The sequence below is a fragment of the Pituophis catenifer genome, unplaced genomic scaffold (genome assembly GCF_029215685.1).
Source record: "Pituophis catenifer annectens isolate HBS135680 unplaced genomic scaffold, rPitCat1.0.hap2 SCAF_1, whole genome shotgun sequence".
Classification (NCBI taxonomy): domain Eukaryota; kingdom Metazoa; phylum Chordata; class Lepidosauria; order Squamata; family Colubridae; genus Pituophis; species Pituophis catenifer.
In genome coordinates, this window is record NW_027256881.1 from 122,070,091 (window position 1) to 122,092,859 (window position 22,769).

At 38.6% G+C, this 22,769-nt stretch overlaps 1 protein-coding gene across 1 annotated transcript in view; it reads left to right on the plus strand.

Moving 5' to 3' along the window:
• EYS (eyes shut homolog) overlaps positions 1-22,769 on the plus strand; it is an 871,663-nt gene that overhangs the window by 692,134 nt on the left and 156,760 nt on the right. Inside the window, exon 37 of the mRNA XM_070932259.1 lies at positions 11,590-11,810. Within this exon, the coding sequence (XP_070788360.1) occupies positions 11,590-11,810 (221 nt within the window). The remainder of the gene's footprint in view (positions 1-11,589; positions 11,811-22,769) is intronic.

The following is a 22,769-nucleotide window of genomic DNA, read 5'->3' on the forward strand; positions in this document are numbered from 1 at the left end:
AATAGCAATAGCATTTAGACTTATACACCGCTTCACAGTGCTTTACAGCCCTTTCTAAGTGGTTTACAGAGTCGGCATATTGCCCCCAACAATCTGGGTCCTCATTTTACTGACCTCAGAAGGATGGAAGGCTCAGTCAACCTTGAACCAATCAAGATCGAACTCCAGGCTGTGGGCAGTGTTAGCCTACAATACTCCATTCTAACCACTGTGCTTCCTATGATGCCGTCCTTAGCTAGAACTTCAAGGTGAGGAACCAATCTGAATGTGGATTGTTATTGTTTCATTAAATAATGAAAAACATGGCCCTTTCTTTTGACCAGGTTTTTTTTTTTTTTTGTATTAAGTAAGAGCAAGGACACCATGTTCCAACTGCAACAATTAATCTGAAATTCTCTTTCACTCAACTGAATTAGAACTAGCAAAAGAAGAAGAAAAAATTAAGGGAATATTTCTTTGCCAAGCACTAATCCCAACGATACACATCATCATTTTTTCTCTAACAAATAAGGCTGCAGTACTGCATTCTAACCACTGCACCACCATGGCTCAATGGTTTGCGCCACCACAGCTCAATTAGCAATAGCAATAGCAATAGAAAATTGGGGCATAATTCTAGTCGTAAGTTGAGGACTACCTCTGCAAGCAACTTCTTACTTATTATATATTCTCCTCCACGGGTTGTGGTAACTTTTAAAAGTCCTTTACATTTATCAGAATTTACCTAAATGTTCTGTTATTGCTAGAGGCTTCCAGTCATTTTTCATCACAATTTTCACCCTATCAATCAAGTCCGTTTCTCTTTCATAAATAGTGACATTGTTCAGCACAGTTGGCAGCACTAGAAAGTACACATTCAGACTTCTTGTTCCTTGACAATTAGGGAAAAAAAAAGATTGCTTTGGTCATTAATGGTTATCATATTCAGCCAAATATATTGAAATGTGGAGTGAACAACATGTTCTGGAACTAGAATCCCTACGTAAAAATTGGCTATTGGGATAGTGTAGAAATATCTCTCTCCCCACATTCTTTTATGTTCTCACGCTCAGGTTTCAATTAAATGTAAGGTTAACTATTCTGGGATAGGCAATTCTTGGTGATTATTAGATGCCAGCAAGGATTAGAGACACATGTATCTCTTTGCTACCCTCATATAGTCATGTGGATTTTTGTAGCCCTAAATAAATTTGGAACCCCAATTTCGTTCTCTTCTTCCAGTTCTTCCAGTGATTTTTGTTCCTAAAAATCCACCAAATCTTCAGCTTCTACCCTCTTAAAAAATACTTTGCCTGGTAAAGAATTGTGCTTACCAGAGTTTGTGTACTCCCAGTTTGCCAAATTGCTTTCAATACAAAGACCACATTTTGGTACAAAATGGCCACCTGGTGTTTATAGGATGTCTCTGATGGTGGCTTCCTTCCGTCTCTATCTTTTCCTTTCCCTGTGAAAAGTTACAAATTGTTCTGATTGCTTTCTTGGTGAAAAAATGACATGTAATCTTACAGTTCCATGAACACGATAAGACATTCTTTGGAGCAAATGAATTGTAAAGCTTTGATCCAGTGAAAAAGTGCTTGGATTTTTTTTTATTATTATTATTATTATGGTCCTATAGCAGACAGGACAAAAAGAATGATAAAGTAAGCTATATTTGCCCTGTGGGGGAGGGGGGTTTACATTTGTATGGCTCATTAGCCAGATGAAGGATTCTGACAATGATTATTCTCTGCAGATTGGCAAAGTGCTCAGGCACAAATGGCTGGAAAAGAAAAGAAAAATTCCCACCATAAGCTTTAATTAAAATTTCCATACAAACTTTCCTTCAGTTGCCAAAGTTATGTATATGAAATGTCAGCTTGATCAGTAGGGCTCATTGCCAGATAAGTATGCATAGGATGATGATCTAAGACAATTTGGGGGCGGGGGAAGTGTAAACTTACAAAGATGAAAAAGGCATAACAACATTTGCTGGTTTAAAAATGCAGATGCTAAACACACTGAGGTTTGTCAATGGTTGCTGTATTAAATTCAAAGCACGAACAGGAAGAATTGGACATGTAGTTTTTAAGAACTGTATCAGCGGGCCTGCATAATAAGAACTGAATCATCCCTGTGTTTACAGGGGAAAAAAAAGTTGAGTGAAATTGATGTGATTTGTGCGGATGCCAGAAAAATCCATACAATATTCCTTCTCCCTATCTCCATCTCTGGCGACTTTGTTCTTACCTGAAGACAATAAAAAGGAGTTGATCTCATTTTACTGTTGCAACAATGATAATCAGCCCAGAAATCTCAGTAAATTTTGTAACTTTAACATTTTAACATGTTTTTACATACAATGGGAAGTGCAGTTCCAAATTCATTTCCACTACTAGAGGCTTTGGATAACAACCATGGCATCTGAGTGCAACCGATTAAAGCCTATCTATTTTAAAGCATTGTAGGCACATGATATAGTCTGTGCCCCATGGAACTCCAAGTACCTTTTTGGAATTAAATCCAAGTCCCAAAACAGCCATAATATTCAGTCCATTATTTACTTTTTACTCTGACTTCTAGCTTCCCTCCATCTTCTATATCTGGGCATGCAAAAAGCTGGAGGATCTTGGATCCACCAGTAGTTACTGAACTACAATTTCATGCCATTCCCTATAGAGATTAGGGTTGCTGAGGGTTGCAGTTGTACAACTTTTTGAGAATCACTGCCCATATAATGTAAATTCCATGAGATGCAGACATTTCTTATTCAAAAAGACTACTGGAGTTTAGCTAAACTCTAAATCCCGTACTGTAAAAGAAAATATCTGAATGGGTTAGAAGTGGAAATATAGTCTATTGATTCCTCCACAGAATGACAATTCACTTGTAAAACAGAGGGGTAAAAAGTACCTGCATGGATTTAAGAATAATTAGCTGACTTTTTAGGATTTTGCTTGTAATATTCTCTTTAATCTTCTAGATACTTTCCAGGAAAAAATATTAAATTTTCTAAATAGAGAACCAACTATAACAACAACATAACTTTTTTCTATCAGATATACCTTTTTAACTTTTTCTAGGGAACCTTAGGTATTATGGAACATGAGATTATAAAAGCAGATGACAAGCAATGACAAGAGCAACATTCTGTGCTGCTAATTTAAAACTGCTGGTCAGTATTTTGTTATGTTCTCTCACATCAAAAACTGTGTGTAACCCTCGTTGTTGTATTAACTTTCCTAATGTGTGTATGTGGGTGAGAAAAAGAAAGACAGAGGAATATAATTCCCCAAAGGGTTGTTAAATTATTACTGAAATTCAAGAGTTCTCCTCACTAACTTATATATTTGAAAGATTTATGGTTTGGTTTGTCTTGAAAGGAAAAAAATATTTGCCCAGTTCTTATGTCAGTTATAGGGTGTGGAGTCTACCAGTGAACTGCCAAAGCTCTTCAAGAGGGCCCCAAATTTTTACAATACATCCACTTCGATTCTATAACTGAGTAGCTCAGGAAGAGATTTGGTTCTTGGGCAGGAAAATGTATGTCTTGGGCAATCTGTTCTGAACACTCACATTTCTATGTTTGCCAGAACAATAATCCATCTGCCTGTTTCAAGGACATGAAAGATATCTGCCCTCAATTTTCTACATGGCATTACATGAAGCAGAACTCTCTCGTCTGGTATTTTAAATCTAAAAGTCTGTACACTGTATCAGTCTGATCAGCACTGTTAGGTGCATCAGTAGATTGGTGATGATTGATGAACCTCCCGTAATCTAGCTAGCTGAACAACATTTTCTTTAGCAAGCATTAATTTTCTTCCCAATAGCTGTAGAAATAAGTGCCAGGTTTTCTTACATAAATTTTGTGCTGGTTACAGGAGCCAAATTTCCATCAGGTACAAACATAGATTACAAGCATCTGTTCATGTGATTACAAATTTGATATAAAGCAGCTTTTTTCATTCTGTAAGCAAGTCTTAGAGCGGCTCTGCAGAATGCCAGAACTTTGCTTTTTTATCTGGTGCAGCTGTTGCATGTCACTTACATTAAGAAATGAGATGTTAAAGCCATCAAGTATTTTATACTGAAGTTTAAATTTCAGCAGCTTAAATGAAACAGGTTTGAGGCTATTTAATATTGCTTGCCATAACTCAAGCATCACAGATTCTTGGGCTAAATTTGCACAATATGCTTGACTTGTTGTTAAATTAACCACTTGTTGGGTTGGCATAATATACCAAATGATATAATAACCAAAGGGGCTGGCTTTGCACTCCATTCTAAGCCCCCCAAAATAATAAATATTATATCTGTAGCAATTTGTGCTTATACACCCACTATGTCTCAATCAAATCAAATCAAATGTGTTTGCTTTGAGTCAACTTCTGGGTTTAAAAATAATGTACAAGACCACAATATTTGATGTATAGGGAAGATCTTTCTATCTTTTAAAATACTGAAATATAACAATCTTCAGACCCAGTTAAGTAGCAGCACATGATAAATATGGAGTGATCTTAGAAAGTTAAGCAGGATCAGACTTGGTTAGTACACAGATGGGAGAATATGGGATAATCCTAGGGCTGTAGGCTTGACTAGGAAGTGGTACATACAGGACAAAAGCAGTGGAAAACCAATCTTTTCATGTGGCCAAAAAGACTATATGGGTACATGCTGGTAAATGTTTAACTGGTTTTGCAGGATTTATTGCCATGCCATGCCTTTTACATGCCTCTAACATGCCATGCCATCAAACAGTTGATCGCCACACCAGCTGTTTTGGTTCTGCTGTCCTCTCAACTAGTTCACAAAGCTCCAGAAAAATCTAACAATCTAATAAACTGGTACAATTCAAATAAGACTTTACCTTTTAGTCATTCTTACATTTCCTTGACTGTTTGGCTGCAAGATAGATTAATGTCAGACTCCAGCCAGATTGACAGTTGAACTCATTAAAGGACAGGTATCTGATAAGATATTTGTACTGCAGATATTAGAAAAAATGTTTAATAGTAAAGAAAACCAGCTACCAGCTAAGAGCCATGGTGGCGCAGTTGTTAGAATGCAGTACTGCAGGCTAACTCACTGTTCAGTCCAGGAGTTCAGTTCTAAGTGGCTCAAGTTTGACTCAGCCTTCCATCCTTCCAAGGTTGGTAAAATGAGGACCCAGATTCTTGGAGGGCAATAGGCTGACTCTGTAAACTGCTTAGAGAGGGCTGTAAAGCACTGTGAAGTGGTATATAAGTCTAAGTGCTATTGCTATTACTACTGCAAACTCTACAATACAAGTACAAATGGAAATCTCAGGATTCAAATTCTATATTATATTAGACTGAGAGCCAATTCTTTCACCCCAGAAGTGGATGACAATTGGATTATTATTATGAATTTCAATTTAATGGTTTACATTATATTTAATTCTGACTGGTTGTGCTGCATTCAAAGTAATACATACTGTACATTTTTTGTGTTGAAAGGAAAGAAACTTGTACTGCATATAGACTTTTTAAGCTTGTGTTAAATATGTTGCTCTAGAGGGGAAGAGTTCTGTTATCCCCATGGATTGCTCAGTATATGTCTGAATACCTGAAATTCCCATTACCTTTCACTGAGTGAGATGGTGTACATAGGGCAAAAAAAATTTGAACCAAAGTATTACAAATGAACTAACTTACAGAATGCATCCAAATTCAGGATCCATGACTCCCATGGAATTGAAATTTGGTCAATTTTATAAAGCAATTTATGACACAAAACTTCCTGTAAACAGTGCACGACATTATGCAAAATATCGTAAAGCATTTCCTCTGCTGATGTTTGACTCTGCTATAGAGTTCACCTGGGCTGTTTTCAAGGCAGATCCATCTCTGAATATATTCCAATTTTTCTAGCAAAGACAGCACATTAGAAGTTCTGTCACTGTTGAAGGCATTGAGGAATCTGATAATCTCTGAAGTGGGACACAAGTTATCTCTCTGTCCTGAAGTGAGAGCTGGGTTCAAACATCCTTTTAGATCTCCTCACCTGCTTTCCAGGCAGATGGTTTTTCTGCCTTTTTCCAGGACGAGATGGCAATAGCAATAGCAATTAGACTTATATACAGATTTGCAGTGCTTTATAGCCCTCTCTAAGCGATTTAACAGCCTATTGTCCCCAACAATCTGGGTCCTCATTCTACCAACCTCAGAAGGATAGAAGGCTGAGTCAATCTTGAACCTGGGGAGATTCGAACTTGCAAATTGCAGGCAGCAGGCAGCAGAAGTAGCCTGCAGTACTGCATTCTAACCACTGTGCCAACATAGCTCTAGAATTGGCATTCCCCCAATGCCTTGTCAAGACAGGTCTGTCCCCTGACTACAGATAGTCACATTGCTACTAAAAAGTTCCAGTGGGAAGTATTACCTTATAGCAATAGCACTCAGACTTATATGCTGCTCCACAGTGCTTTACAGCAGTCTCTGAGCAGTTTACAGAGTCAGCATATTGCTCCTAACAATCTGGGTCCTCATTTTACCAATCTCAGAAGGATGGAAGGCTCAGTCAACCTTGAACCAGCCAGGATCAAACTCCAAGCTGTGGGCAGTGTTAGCCTGCAATACTGCATTCTAACCACTGTGCCACCTATGATGCCATCCTTAGCTAGAACTGCAAGGTGAGGAACCAAATTGAGTGTGGATTGCTGGAGCTATTATTACATTAAATAATGAAAAACATGTGCCTTTCCTTTTGGCCAGTTTTTTTTTTTTAATTAAGTAAGAACAAGGACACCATGTTCCAACAGCAACAATTAATTTGAAATTCTCTTTCAATCAACTGAATTAGAACTAGCAGAAGAAGAAAAAAAACAATTAAGTTAATATTTCTTTGCCAAGCGCTAATCCGAACAATACACACCATCATTTTTTCTCTCTTTCTAACAAATAAGCCTTTTTATGCAGTCCTTGTGGCAACTGAACAACATTACTTAAGCACTGCAGAGAGGTGTCCTGCTTTCTCTCCCTCCCCCCCTCCAAATACCAGTCAAGAAGGATGAGACAAGAAAGGAAATCCTTCATAGACTGATTTCCTTACCTTGCTTAAAGTCAAATCAAGCTTGACTGATACATTTTTTTTTCCTGGTGCCTTGCTGAAGCTTCTAATACCTCAATTACTAAATGACTTTTAAATGTTTCTGAGCTCTTTATTTAAATAAGTGTTTTAGTTAAACTGTTTGGAGTCAGGAGTATTACTTATTCATAGCTGTTGGCATGAATGCTATTTAGTTGCAGATGTTTGCTCCATTAATGAGTTTGCAGGAACATTTTCTCCACAGCAAACCAAAGGGAGTGATGGAAAGGAGGCTAGCATAACCAGCAGTGGGGCAGCCTTTGAAAGGAAGACTCTGAGAACAGGTGGCCCGTAAGGCGTGGTTGAGACAAGCATTAGTAAAATGAAGGAAAGCTAGAATTTCTGTTCTGCTCAAACTAACCTCAACTGCATTTTCAATAACAAGATTGAGAAAGTAAATTTTACCCTATTAAGGTGGAGAAAATGGGAATGGAACATTCTATCTTCGAGACCACCTTCTACCGCATAGCTCCCAGCAACCGGTAAGATCCCACAAAGTCAGTCTCCTCCGGGTCCCGTCAGCTAAACAATGTCAGCTGGCGGGCCCACGGGGGAGGGCCTTCTCTGTGGCTGCCCCGGTTCTCTGGAACCAGTTACCTCCTGAGGTCCGGTCCGCCCCCACCCTATTGGCCTTCCGCAAAGCAGTGAAGACCTGGCTCTTCCGGCAGGCCTGGGGTCATTGATCTCATTATAATGATCTTGCGAGACCCAGCCACGAATTGGAGTGCATATGTTTTAACGTTTTTTAAAGTTTTTAATGTTTTAATGATTTTCTTTTTAACATTTTTATGGGATTGTTCACATTGTTTTATTCTTTGTTGTAAGCCGCCCAGAGTCCCTTGGGAGTTGGGCGGCATAGAAATGTGACAAAATAAATAAATAAATAAACAAACAAACAAACAAACAAACAAACAGGCTAATATTACTTTCTTTGGAGTCTGCCTCCTAAACCCTACATCAGTCTGAATTTGTAAATAGCTGCCATTGCTAGAACTAAGCTGTCCCCTTAGACTACCAAAATGTTGGGTAATTCTCTGTTGAAATCTAGCTTGCAAATTCTCTGAAGTACTTCTGCTTTGTTATATTGTTCTCAGGGTGTTTAAGAATTTCATTTGATTTTCTCATGAAGTTGCAGTGAAAGTTGCAGTGCATTTTGTGCCTAAGGTGGAACTAGGTTATTTTTCAGTGGAAGAGATGGAGGATGTTACTGTTGGGGTTGATTTGGCTAAAGCATCCTTCCCCATTTACTAGCCTGGAAAAAGAAAACCCAGCAACAAGAGCCCTTTTTGAAACAAAGAAAGATTCGATTCAAATATCCATTCATCAGAGAAGGAGGAGAAAAGGAGGAAGAGGAATAATAGATAAATAGATAATATATAGCATTAAATATAAAAATAGATAAAACATAGCATTAAATTGTGTAGCTCTAGAGTGAATGTCAGCAACGTGTGGCTCCCACGTTGATAAAACTGCATACAGCTGTTTTATCCCCCTGCTGTGGCTCCCTGCCGGCTGGCTGGCCCCACCCCTCACCTTCCCAGTCACTCCTCACATGGCCTGAGAAGCGCCAGAAGAAGCACCCATGAGATGAGAGGCAAATACAGGGGTGCTTCCCTCCCGCTCTGGAATATGGAGTGAGTCTCCATCTCCACCGTTGCCCTTACCTTCTCAGGCCACATGAGGAGTGACTGGGAGGGCAAGGGGCAGGACCAGCCAGCGGGCAGGGAGCCAAAGCTCCCAGCAGCAGGGGGACAAAAGAGCTTCATTTATCTGGGAACCTGAAATGACTCTTGATTTAAATCATATGGTAAAAAGCATCCAAAGAAGAAGAAAAAACATCAGCAAAAAACAAAAAACCCAACAAACTCTCGCCTGTTTTTGGAAATGGTTCAAGAGGCAACAAACACACGAGAGAAAAAGGGGGGAGAGAGAGGGAGGGAAAGAGAGATAGATTGATGAGAGAGAGAAATGAGAAAATGATGGAGAGAGAGAATGAAAGAGAGGAAAAACAGAAACAAATGAGAGAGAGAGAGAGAGAAGGGGAGAGAGAGGGGGAGAGGGACATAGAAATGAGAGAGCTGGAGGGAGAGAATGAGAGGGAAAAGGGAAATGAGAGAGAGAAGGGGAAAGAAAGAAAGATAAAGAAAGAAAGAAAGAAAGAAAGAAAGAAAGAAAGAAAGAAAGGAAAGAAAGAAAGGAAAGAAAGAAAGAAAGAAAGAAAGAAAGAAAGAAAGAAAGAAAGAAAGAAAGAGAGGGAGAGGAAAAGAAAAACGAGAGAGAGAGAGAGAGAGAGAGAGAGAGAGAGAGAGAGAGAGAGAGAGAGAGAGACCCATTTCCCATAGAAAACACCCAGAGCCACAAAATCCAAGTAGGCGTGGCTGGGGGGGGTTATGTGACTGGGTGGGAGTGATGTTGAGTTGGCCATGCTCATCCAGGTTTTGTGGCTCCCGGTGTTGTTGTTTTTTCTGTGGGAAACAGGTTCAAATGGCTCTTTGAGTGTTTTAAGGTTGCAGACCCCTGTTCTAGAGTTAGCAGTATTTGAAATGGCTGCTTCCTGAGGTCTATTTTAATTACCATTCCTTTCTTCTTCATTTTTATGATGTCTTGGAATTGTATGAGCCTGAATTTCCATCAGAAAGGTGTTTTAAACAAATCAGGTGTCATTGTCTATCACTGCTTTACATTAACAATCCCATATACGTATGTGAGGATGTATTCAGTGGGGCATACTGCCTGCTAAACATGAATAGGCAAAGGAAGGTATAGATGAATGTTTTTGTAAACATTCTAATAGCTGCTCATTATTGTGCAAAATGGCCACTGGTTCTTTATCACAGAGAGGCTTCCTCCAGGGTATGTAACAAAACATCACTTCATATAATGAAAGCAATGCCTCTTGTCTTTAAGGTAAATAAATATCAAAACCGCTTTATACCTATGCAGGTTTATTCAGTGTCTGAAATTCCTGAAGATACCTGGCTTTCTGTTGGTGTTCATGTGTTTTTGGTTTGATAAGGCCAGCTTAGAATGAGAGCATTCCTGGATTCCATGTATTATAATATTTTTATAATCAAACACAAATGATTTTGTGTGCATAAACAATGCCCATGTGGTGAATGGGCACTTACGGAGGAACTGAACTGCCATTTGAATCTTCAGATGTGACAGGAATCCCAGAGCTTGAACAATGGAGACCACTGAATGCCAGTACTAGACAGCCCTGGTCTTTGCTGAACAATAAGTCCCATTGAATCTAGCAGGGTTTGCTATTAAGTAATATTGGAACAGGGGGGAGAGACTTATTGTGAGTCCTAAACAAACAAACAAACATGTGGAGATGCTTGGCCAAACCATTTCAGGTGGGCCACAGGTCAGAAAAAAGAAAATATGTCTTGTTGGGTTGAGATGTATTTCACCTAAAGCAAAATCTGGAGGGATTTGACAGAGCAAGAAGGGCACAGTCTACCTTCCTTCCACCTTTGTACAGCCTGGATATCAACCCACCCTTCTTCCCTTCAACTATCATTGCTAATGTTCCAGCATGCTCACTTTTGCTTTTTCCAAGACCTCTCCCTCCCCCCTGCATCTCTCTCTCATGACTTTTTTTTACAGCAGTCATTAAGTGAATCAATAGTTCTCTATGGATGCAGTTTTGCTGAAAATTGGAAGTAGCAATAGTAATAGAACTCACTTACAGTATATACCGCTTCACCATGCTTTACAGCCCTCTCTAAGCAGTTTACAGAGTCAACATATTGCCCCCAACAATCTGAGATTCTCATTTTACCAACCTCGGAAGGATGGAAGACTGAGTCAACCTTGAGCCTGGTGAATTCGAACTGCCAAATTGCAGTCAGACAGTAGTCAGCAGAAGTAGCCTGCAATACTGCATTGTAAACACTGTGCCAGCACAGCTCATAAATAAATGCTGGTTTTTTGCAAAACTATCATGTGCATGATAGTTGGTCATGTGGTCATGTGACTGCTGGGGTGGTCATGTGACTGCTGGGGTGAATCTGGGTTGTAAATACCTCGGAGGTATGTCTGCAAGAACTTCAAATGGTCACTAAACAACTGGTCATAAGTTGAGGACTATATGTATTTTTAAAATGGACTTTAATTTAAAAAAAAAATAGGTAGGGCAAAGACCTAATTCCATATTTTCTGTAAACTGATAACAAGCTACATAAATTCTTCCAATGTTGTTGAATTCTTGTTAACATCAGACCATTCAAACAGATCAATGGTAGAGTAATAGGAGCCACAATTCCAGATTTTCAAGTTGTCCATCCCTGGGTTTCAGAAGCCTTCTTCCCAGCAGTTGATATTGAGTTTTTCTAACATATTATTATTTATTACAACCTTCCTAGGTTTTTATTACAATGTATATTTTTATGTTAGGGTTGTGTTCCTTTATGCTGCCTAGATTTCCTGTATCTGAGAGGAAGAATAAAAACATAATCAAATAAAACATTAAATTCTGTCTCTAAATTACAGATTTCCTGCCTCTGAAAAGAATGCAGCAGCTCTTTTGGATCCTGGCCCTGATTCACTCAAGGCAGTTTTGACATCAACTGCTCTCCCAGCTTTATTCTCAGTCTGCCAAGAGGACTTGTGTTGTAATGGAGGAAGTTGCCACCAGATTAATCTTCCTGATGGCGTGACCTCATTTCGGTGTGACTGCGCTCTTCATTTCACTGGGCGTTTCTGTGAAAAAGGTAAATGTTTCTCTTTTGGCACCCAATTTGGCTTAGAATAGTGTTTCACCTATTTTTCAGATTAATTCCTAAGATTTTGACCTTTATATATTACTATCTGTATTAATACATAAATACAAACACAAAACACTCAGGTCAAAAATGTCTACAACGTACTGGAAATTCACATGCCATCCCTTCTGCTCCTAAAACAGAAAGCATCTCTTAACAGAGAGAAAATATTATAGAAAATATATAGAATATTATGTAAATATCATTATCATGTTTTATAAGATTTCTAAAAGACTTTGGAATATTTAATTTTTAATAGAGCTTGGCTCATTATTCTTATGCATGTTTGACAAAACTGTCCCCAGCTTACTTTGTTTACTATATCTTGTTCTATTACAGAATTTGTACATGAATGTGGGGAAAATTTGTGTGTGTCAGCATGAAAAGAAAGTTTGTTTGTTATTTGTTTGTTATGTTGGAAATGTCTGTCTCTTTCTTGAATCTCATTAAGAAGCGCACATGGGGTAAATGTGACTGCTTATACAATTTTGTCCTAAGTGTTTGCCTTATACTCATATACTGTATATCAGGGCTGTCAAACTCCTGGCCCGTGGGGCGGATGCGTCATGAGCTGGCCATGCCCACGCCTGGTTTAGCGAAGGGGGGAAAGCCCCGATATATCACATGACAACATCGTGACGATGTGAGTTTGACACCTCTGCTGTATATCATTGAGTTGGGAAAAAAGAGTTATACAGCAAGCAATATTTTCTGAGAAATTAGAAAGTAGTTTGGGGATTTTTTTTTTATTATTCTTATTCTTATGATATCTTGGGATTAACAGGCTTCCTCATCTCTGTTTAGGAACTAATGAAAAATATTGATTGGTTGACAGAGATGGATGACTGATAGATGACTGTTGAGAGGGCGGAGTGGGAGGGAGAAGGAGACAGAGATGATAGATAGATAGATAGATAGATAGATAGATAGATAGATAGATAGATGGATGGATGGATGGATGGATGGATGGATGGATGGATGGATGGATGGATGGATGGATAGATATTGTAGATAGATGATAGATAGATAGATAGATAGATAGATAGATAGATAGATAGATAGATAGATAGATAGATAGATAGATAATGATGATAGATGGATGGATGGATGGATGGATGGATGGATGGATGGATGGATGGATGGATGGATGGATGGATGGATGGATGGATAGATAGATATTGTAGATAGATGATAGATAGATAGATAGATAGATAGATAGATAGATAGATAGATAGATAGATAGATAGATAATGATGATAGATGGATGGATGGATGGATGGATGGATGGATGGATGGATGGATGGAGAGAGAGAGAGAGAGAGAGAGAGAGAGAGAGAGAGAGAGATGATAGAGATAGATAGATGGATAGATGGATGGATGGATAGACAGACAGACAGACAGACAGACAGACAGACAGACAGACAGACAGACAGACAGAATCAAGATTATAAGTTTCTATATCAGGAAACTGTTTCCATCATAACTAAGGAGACGCTTATGGAAAGCCCAGAAACAGAACTTGTGTGCAGTAACTTTCTTTCCTTCTGGTTCCCCAATAACTTTTCTTCAACCACTTCATGAGAAACAATTTGCTTAACAAATTATTTCCAAGGACAAGGCAAGGATTCCAAGGAGAATTCCAAGGATATTGCCATGGATAGTGTGTGACAGTCTTGTACTTTAGTTATGGGGGTGGGGGGCAAGGATATATGTAAAGGTTCCATACTTTACCGTGCAATAATGTTTTCTGTGGCTTTGGACTTTCCTGGTTGCTCCTACTTCCATTAAAGCACAAGACAAGAGATTGTAAGAAAACTTCCTTTACTGGTTTTTTAGTATCACTGTTTGTCATAGATAAGGAGGGGACCTGCTCTTGAAAAATTATTGGAGAATCTCTCCAAAACTTTAACCTTAGACTGTCTACTGTCAACCTCACCCCATTCCTAAGAGGTCTTTAAGGGGCATGCATAAGCACACCAGCATGCCTACCATCCCTGTCCTAATATTCCCTTTTATTTGTATCCATAAGTGAGACCTTAGGACTCCATAAGTTCACTTCAACTTCATGTTGCCCCATTTGTAGGCCCAAGTTCAATGTAGCCTCCACAAAGGAGTACAAATTGAACAAAGAAGCTCCTATTAATAATAATAATAATAATAATTATTATTATTATTATTATTATTATTATTATTATTATTATTATTATTATTATTATTATTATTATTATTTCTATACTGCCCTTCTCCTGAAGGACTCAGGGCTGTGTACAGCCAATTACAGCTATTATAAGTACTTTGCTTATATATGTGGTAAAAGCAGTTTTATCTCTTTAATCCTGTCTTGCAGGAGAAGGAAATGCTATATCTTTCAATAATTTGGGGATGATTAAGATGAGTGTGTGTGTGTCAGAAATCCACTAATGATTTAAAGCAAGGAAATTGTTCCTGAATAAATAGCAAAGCCTTCCATACTATTCATGTGTCACTCTCTCCTTGCTATTATTTAAATGGTTACATGGTTAAACATGCCTTTTCCAATGGTATGAAACAAAATTACTTAAGTTTTCTGTCCACATTGGGTTATCATGAGGAAACAGGATTTAATAACTTTGGACCTTAAAACAAATGAAATTCTCAGTTATCCTTATGGAAGATATAAACCTTCTAAACCAAATCCGTCAATATCTATTGTTTTCTGTATATTCAGTTGTAAATATTTTATCCACTTAGTTCCCATAAACTTGTATTTCTTCGATACGTTTGGTGCTTCAATTAAATGACTCCGAGCAGCAAAAATACATTCCCTTTATTGATGCTGGATAATATCCATTACAATTATTGAGAATTACTAGTGTGTAGCAAAATGAAAGAGTATCCATATTATAATTAAACTCTAATACCCTTCTAATAGACTTTCTATTGTATGAAATAAGGACATGGCAACCAGAGCCAAAAATGCACTTGCCAGATTGTCAATATATCTGAAACTAATAGAAACCAAGCTGGCAAAGCAGACCAAAAGTAGGTCATTATATTGTATGTGAATCCAATAAATGACTAGGCTAGAAATGATTGGTCCTAGTTAATGAGGCCTCAGCTTTCAGAAAGTATTAATTTTTAAAATCCCTTTTCCATGTTTGTGATAGATTAAATAGCATTTGTGTGTTTCAAATTGCAGTGGGTGAAGAACTGATCTGTGGGATTACATTTTACACAACGGTGTAACAAGTACCCGGATGTTAGGGACATGTGCCAGAGAATAGAAAGGGGCATTTAAGATTTGGTTGTAACTAGCTTTTCTTGAAAAACTAGATTTTGAAAAGCAATTAAGAGTTTCAACACCCTATCTCTGAAGTGTCCAGTCAAAAATATTCTTGCTATAAATATGGCTTGTCTAGATTCTTCTTCCGGTAGGGAATTAATTCCCTAAATGCCTCTAAAGCAGAGGTGTCAAACTCGCAGGTCGGATGCGTCACATGCTGGCCAACCTTGAGTGATTGTATGATGAAACCTTGGTGGCGCAGCAGACTAAAGCACTGTTAAGTAACACCAGCTGTCTGCAATTACTGCAATCACCAGGCTCAAGGTTGACTCAGCCTTCCATCCTTTCGAGGTAGGTAAAATGAGGACCCGGTTTGTGGGGGCAATAAGCTGACTTTGTATAAAAAAGAACACCGCTTAGGAGGGGCCGAAAGCCCTACTAAGAAGGTATATACAAAAATATGAAGGTTATTGCTTAATGCACGGTAAGCCGCCCGGAGTCTCTGGAAAAGGGTGGCATATAAATCAAATAAATAAATAAATAAATAAATAAATAAATAAATAAATAAATAAATAAATAAATAAATAAGCAAGCAAGCAAGCAAGCAAGCAAGCAAGCAAGCAAGCAAGCAAGCAAGCAATATCACATATGACAATGTGGAGCTTCCAGCTTTGGGTTACAAAAACCCAGATGATCGCCAGAAACCACAGAAAGGAAAGGAATATCTAACTTTTGGGGTCATTTGCTGGTCATTTGGATTTTTCCACTCCCAAAATGCCATCCAGTTTTGTGAATATTTCTTCTGAGAAAAAAAAAAATCTAGAAAAATAGGATGCTAGATCTGAAAATCACCTGCTAATTCGGATGGTAAAATGACCTGGATTTTGAACAATCTTCACATCCCAAGTATGTATGTATGTATGTATGTATGTATGTATGTATGTATGTATGTATATAGCCATAAACCCACTCGGTGGTTTATGGCTACAGTATCAGTATCAATTGTAGTTTAGTTTAAACTATGGTTAAAGAAACAGTGACTTAGCAGAACATGCAAGTCAGGTTATATTGTGATTATCTTTAAGTGGGCAGCTTCTCACACCACAATCATTCAAATAGATCTCATTTTACATTCTTTTTGTGGTTTAACTATATTCATAGGGACCAACTGATCTTTGTAACCTATTAACTTCCTAATTAGATATTAGGAATTAGATTATTGTAACCTATTAGATACTGTAACCAATATCCAGTAAATTATGGAGCTTCTTCCCCAAGATGCTTCAGAAAATTTTGGAAAGAAAAACAAGGTCCAGATTGTTAACAATTTCAGATATTTATAAGAGATGAAGCAGTATGTGAAAAATCTAATTATGATTTCTGTAATTGGGCAAACTCAAAATGAACTCCCATAACTTCAAATCCTATAATTCTCTTATTAGTTGGGGAATACAAGAATCATCTCCAACCTGTTGGGCACCAAACTGGAAAAAAAGCTGGCTGAAATATAGCAGTCTTCATTCTTTGGCTTCCTTTTAGAAAGCAAAACACGATTTCATTTCAAATTTACTTTTGAGAGTGTAGGAAATATATAGAGTTCCTTTTATTTTTCTCCTTTCAAAAAAGCCATCTTGGTAGTTTTCAGCTTATCAGAAAACTTATCATTGCTAATTAGGAATGGACACTTGGGATATATGTATAAAAAATCTTTCTGCTTTTACAATGGAGATTGAAAAATGTAATTCACTTAATAACCTCCTTCTGCTCATCAGAGTTAAATGATTTGGAAATAAATACTATCCTTGGCTTTCTGTTTATTGTTTTACATGCTGTAACAGCTTGTCTGGTCCCTAAAGAGAAAATATCTTTGGTCTAAAGTGTAATACTGATATTCATTTGCATGCACGAGTCCCTTCCCCCCCCTCCCCCCCAATCCACTTCAGAGAAATCTCAGAAAGTAGCAGATGGTGTAAATAAGATTAAACACCAAGAGATCTTCAGGATTTTGGTATTATTATTATTCCATATCAAAGGGAGAACGCGATTCTAAAAGTCTACCCTCCTGCACTTTGGATGGTCAGGTTTAGCATCAGAGTCTGGGCTCATGTGGTGGTGATGGTATTTCAGGAATGGAAGTAGTGTGAAAAAGTCCATGTTCTGTGCTACTTTGTCACATTTGTATTTGTGAATGATTAACTGCTGAACTGGATTTTTTCCCCCATTCAGACAAGAGTTAAGATGTGTCAATGAGTTTATTGCTGCTCTAGTCCATTTCCCCATAGAGTATTGGCAGGGTTTGCAAAATACACAAGCCATGGTTTACTTAATCATAGCCTATTGGCCCAGTTAGCTGTGTTTGCGCATGCACCATTTATTTATTTATTTATTTATTTATTTATTTATTTATTTATTTTTATTCATTTATTTGTGGAGGTTATATCGCCGCCTATTTGCACATGGCAACTCAAGGCAGCTTACAGAATATAAAACCTCATATAAAAACAATAAAACTGATAAAATAAGATCATATAATAAATAAATATAATAAAATCACACACACCCCACCCCAGCAATAGCACCTCACACAAGCCATTTAATGGACTCCATCCTGTTCTGGGTTCCCACTAAATCTTCAGCTGGCCAGATGAGCTGAGCTCAACTCTCCAAGCCAACCCCAGAGTAGCTTGGCACTGGCCCGGATTGTGAATCAAAATCTGCAGCCCTATCAGTTGGGCTGTGCTATTTAAAAGGTGTTCTAAAGATTCTCCATCGAACAGTTTCTCATTTTTTGGCAAGACGGGACTGGAATTATCCCCCAACATCTTGCCATATTAAAGCTGTTCCAATATGCAGAATGACTTTATTTAAGCAAGGCAGCTGCAAGGTGAGCAGACATAGGGAGTTCATGTGTATGAAGATTGGGCCTTCTTCACTGGCATATAAAACTGTTATGCTAAGAAGCTGCTTTCTTTTGTGCTTTGGGTTGTGCTTCTTGCCTCTTCCACACAACTCGCTTTGCCTTTGATGGTTGCATGTAGGCAGATGGATGCCTGCTACAGTAAAGTTCAACGTGACAGATTTCATTTATCAATGCTGGTGCTGCAGGGGAAAGCATACATGAGCGATTATTAATTGTTGGATTAACATTTTTAAACAGGTGCAATGTTTTTAGGGTATTTTTTTTTTCCTGGAAGAGGCCTATTTAAATGCTATAAATCAAGCTTGGGGAAGTGTTTGCATGCTTTCTTATCTACAGCTATTAGGGATTCACCCAAAAGATTAACTCCTTGCTCAGACCTAAATTTTCTTCCTTTTAAGGTTGTAAACTACCCAGAGTCTTGTGGTGTCAGGCAGCCTCTAAATGTTGTGATGATGATGATGATGATGATGATGATGATGATGATGATGATGATATCCATTCAATTGTGCCTGACTCAACAATAAATAATATGGGAATTAATTGCTTCAGATATTTAGATGGTGACTGAGAAGTATATTTAATATAAAAGCATTTTGCAGATTTAATGAATAACTCTGTTCATTCTAAAACACTTGAATGAAATAAAGAGGTCAACCTCTTGTTAAAATACTTCAGGATTACATTATTCATTTTGTAGATAATTCTGTATCCAATTCTTTATAAATAAGTCCCAGTGAACCCGGTGGAGTGAGTCTTGAGTAAACCATGTACCACATTTATACTCTATCCAAGTCCAGTAGGAATTAGAAAGCATATGGTTGCAATCTTATGTAACTTACACCAGGAATAAATGAGTCTGAAATTTATTTCAAGCAGACTTAACGATATGATTAAGAAAGGGAAATCTGGAATAGGCCCTGTTCCAAATTCCCTTCCATTACTGGGCATTTGGGCTTCCCAAATAAATAATACAATAACATTTTTTTAAAATGTAAAAATTTATGTGTTGAATTCTAGTAAAACTAAGGGAGTTTGGAAAAAGTTTTTAGGGGAAGCCCAATGCTGACATCTTTTGTTTATGTCAGAGGTCTTCAAACTTGGCAGCTTTAAGACTTGTGGACTCCAACTCCCAGAATTCTCCAGCCAAGTCTTAAAGCTGCTAAGTTTGGGGACCCCTGGTTTATGTGATTATTTCAGTTATCTGAAATGTCCCAGTCTAAATCCTCTGTCACTGTAAATTTCTAGTGCCTTGTGAAGGAAGGGCTGAGGATAATTTTGCTGATTATTATTTTTTCTTAGTCCTGATATTAATTTTTGAAGGTGTTCCTGGCTGAAGCTGTACTCTTTTGCTTTAATTTTCTAATTTTAGGACATCCACTACCATCTTCTGCTTTTAACTATTTTATATGCTTGCTAAGAATTGACACTGACTTAGAAACATAGAAAACTGATAGCAGGAAAAGACCCAGTGGTCCATCGAATCTGCCCTTTAATTTAACTCTCAATCAATCAATCAATCAATCAATCAATCAATCAGTCACTGTTTTCCCTTCATTTTTTCTTCTTCTTCATTTCTTACAACAAATGATCTGGTAAAGAATTAGAAAGGGAATCCTGAACAGTACATTTGGAGACAGCCCGGATGCTTCATGCAAAAGTTTGATCCTGCTTATGGATATTTCTGTGCCCATTCGGGTAGAACATCTTTCGTCTCTGGATGTTGCTTCATCATAGTTCTCACCCTTAGCTCTACAGTATTGACTGGGAAATACATGTAACTGTTTAGAAGCATCCAAAGAGCCTTAAGTCTGGTATGGTCTGTTTTGACTGTTTAGTCTGAACAAAAAGTAGAATATTTTAATTTGATGCCACATCTTCTGTTGTTCTCACCATTAGCAATGCTGGCTGGGACTGTTGGAATCTACAGTTCAGCAACAAATCAAAGGACTACATTGTAGGAGAAAAGGTAGATTTTTTTTTTTCTTGAACTTCTATACCGCCCTTCTCCCAAAGGACTCAGGGTGGTGTACAGCCATATTAAAACACATATAAACCACAAAATTTAAGAACAATTTAAAAACAAATATATAAAATTTGTTTAAAATTAAAAACTAAAAACACCCAATTTAAAAATTCCTATTAGGCCAGCCCGGCTTGTTGGAATAAAAGAGTCTTCAGGGCGCGGCGAAAGGTACGCAGGTCGGGGATCATATGAACCTCTAGGGGCAGCTCATTCCAGAGGGCTGGTGCCCCCACAGAGAAGGCTCTCCCCCTGGGTGTTGCCAGTCGACATTCTTTGGCCAACGGCACCCTGATTTGCCCCTCTCTGTGGGAGCGTATTGGCCGGTGGGAGGCTATCGGCGGCAGAAGGCGATCTCGTATATACCCTGGTCCTAAGCCATGGAGCGCTTTAAAGGTGGTAACCAACACCTTGAATCACACCCGGAAGACCACCGGGAGCCAGTGCAGCTCACGCAGGAGAGGTGTTACATGGGTGCGCCATGTTGCCCCCATAATCACCCACGCAGCCGCATTCTGGACCAGTTGGAGCCTCTGAGTGCTCTTCAAGGGGAGCCCCATGTAGAGAGCATTATAGTAGTCCAGACGGGACATGACGAGGGCATGAGTGACCGTGCGCAGGGCATCCCGGTCCAGAAAGGGACGCAACTGGCGTATCAGGCGAACCTGATAAAAAGCTCCCCTGGCCACGACCGTCATATGATCTTCCAAAGACAACCGTGCATCCAGGAGAACATCCAAGTTGCGAGCCCTTCTGAGGGGCCAAGATCTTGCCCCCAATGCTCAGTGATGGAACCAGCTGACTATACCGGGACGCCGGGAGCCACAGCCACTCAGTCTTGGAAGGGTTGAGTCTGAGCTTGTTTTTCCCCATCCAGATCTGCACGGCCTCCAGGCACTGGGACATCACGTCAAGGGCATCATTGGGATGGTCCGATTTCAGAGATTACTCTCTGAAATAGCAAAATATATTAAAGGCAGGAGTGAAATGCTCCTGGTTTGGACTGGATCGCCCAATCCGGTAGTGATGGAGGCGGGTGGTTCGGAGAACCGGTAGCAAAAATCCCTGCCTCCCACCCCCATGCCCAGCTGAGCCTCACAATCATCAGAGGCTTTTTTAAACTTTTAAAAGCATTTTTTCTACAACCTCTTTGGCCGAAAAAATGTTTTTAAAAGTATAAAAAAAATGCCTCTGATGATTGCGCGGCTCAGCTGGGATCATCAAAGGCTTTTAAAAAAAAAACCCTTTTTTCTTTTAAATGCCTCTGACGATCCAAGCTGAGTTGCCTGATCAGCAGAGACTTTTTTTCTTTTAAATGCCTCTAACGATCAGGCAACTCTGCTTGGATCGTCAGAGGCATTTAAAAGAAAAAAAGGGTTTTTTTCTTTTAAATGCCTCTGTTGATCCAAGCTGAGTTGCCTGATCATCAGAGGCATTTAAAAGAAAAAAAAGTCTCTGCTGATCAGGCAACTCAGCTGGGATCGTCAGAGGCTTTTGAAAGCATGTTTTTACAACATGTTCGCCGAAGAGGTTGTAGAAAAAATGGTTTTAAAAGTAAAAAAAAAATTGGCCACGCCTACCCAGTCACATTACTCCCCCACCAAGCCACACCCACAGAATCGGTAGTAACAAATTTTAGATTTCACCACTGATTAAAGGCTGAGAAATTGTAATGCCAGCATGAAATAATGACTCTATCAGCCTGGCAGAATAAGCACCAAAATAATCTGAAACACAGATTTAGAGGAGTATTATGCAAAAGCAGAATGATTCAGTGGTGTAAAGATATGCCTGTGTAGCAGTGGTGGGTTGCCCCCAGTTCGGACCAGTTTGCAAGAACTGGTAGTAAAACCGGTGGGAGGCCCCGCCAACAGCCCCAGATGTCATCATCGGCGATCTGCACATGCGCAGAAGTAAGGCGCAATCCCCGTTGCGAATTGGTAGTAAAGGTAAGTGGAACCCACCCCTGCTGTGTAGGGGGTCTAAGAGGAAAGCTGTTTAAAGAAACCCATGTCACTTTTAAGAGTTAAAATACTTTTTAGCATTTTAAGTACCATCTGAATCAATGAAATATATCTTTACAAACAGTTGCATAAGACAAAATAAGAATCCCAAAAGATGAGTGAATGTGGGCATTGTTGCCTTTAATATAACACTGAAATTACCAACACATTTCAAAATTTAGAATGAGCACCAATAAAAGAAGTAGCAGAACAAATACCGGCCATGGGAGCATGCACTGAGTTCTTACAAATTTATTCATTTGTTGATTTATTTAACCTTTTAAAAAGGAAGTCCCTTGGCTTTATATAGGCTTTGGGAAAGCAATGAGCCCAGATGATAAAGAGATATCTTGCCAGTTACTAAATGATCCCAGCTCTTTGGAGGCTGGCTTAAACTGAAAAGGCTATTCTGTATAAGGACAAATTAAGATCACGTTATAAATTATATATTTTCCTGTTCACATTTTGGCTATTATTACTCCTCTTGCTGTTCCAGCACTTCTTGTAAGTAGCACACAGGGACACTTACGTATTCCAGCAAAACTTCTTTGATACCGTATGACATAACAAAAATGCACTGCTAGCTTTTATTTCCTTGTACCTGCTTTCTAAACAGTTTTAAGATTCATAACGATATTTTCATGATCTCCATCCTGAATTTTGATATTAATTTATTCTCAACTACCTCTACTGAGTTTTGTTC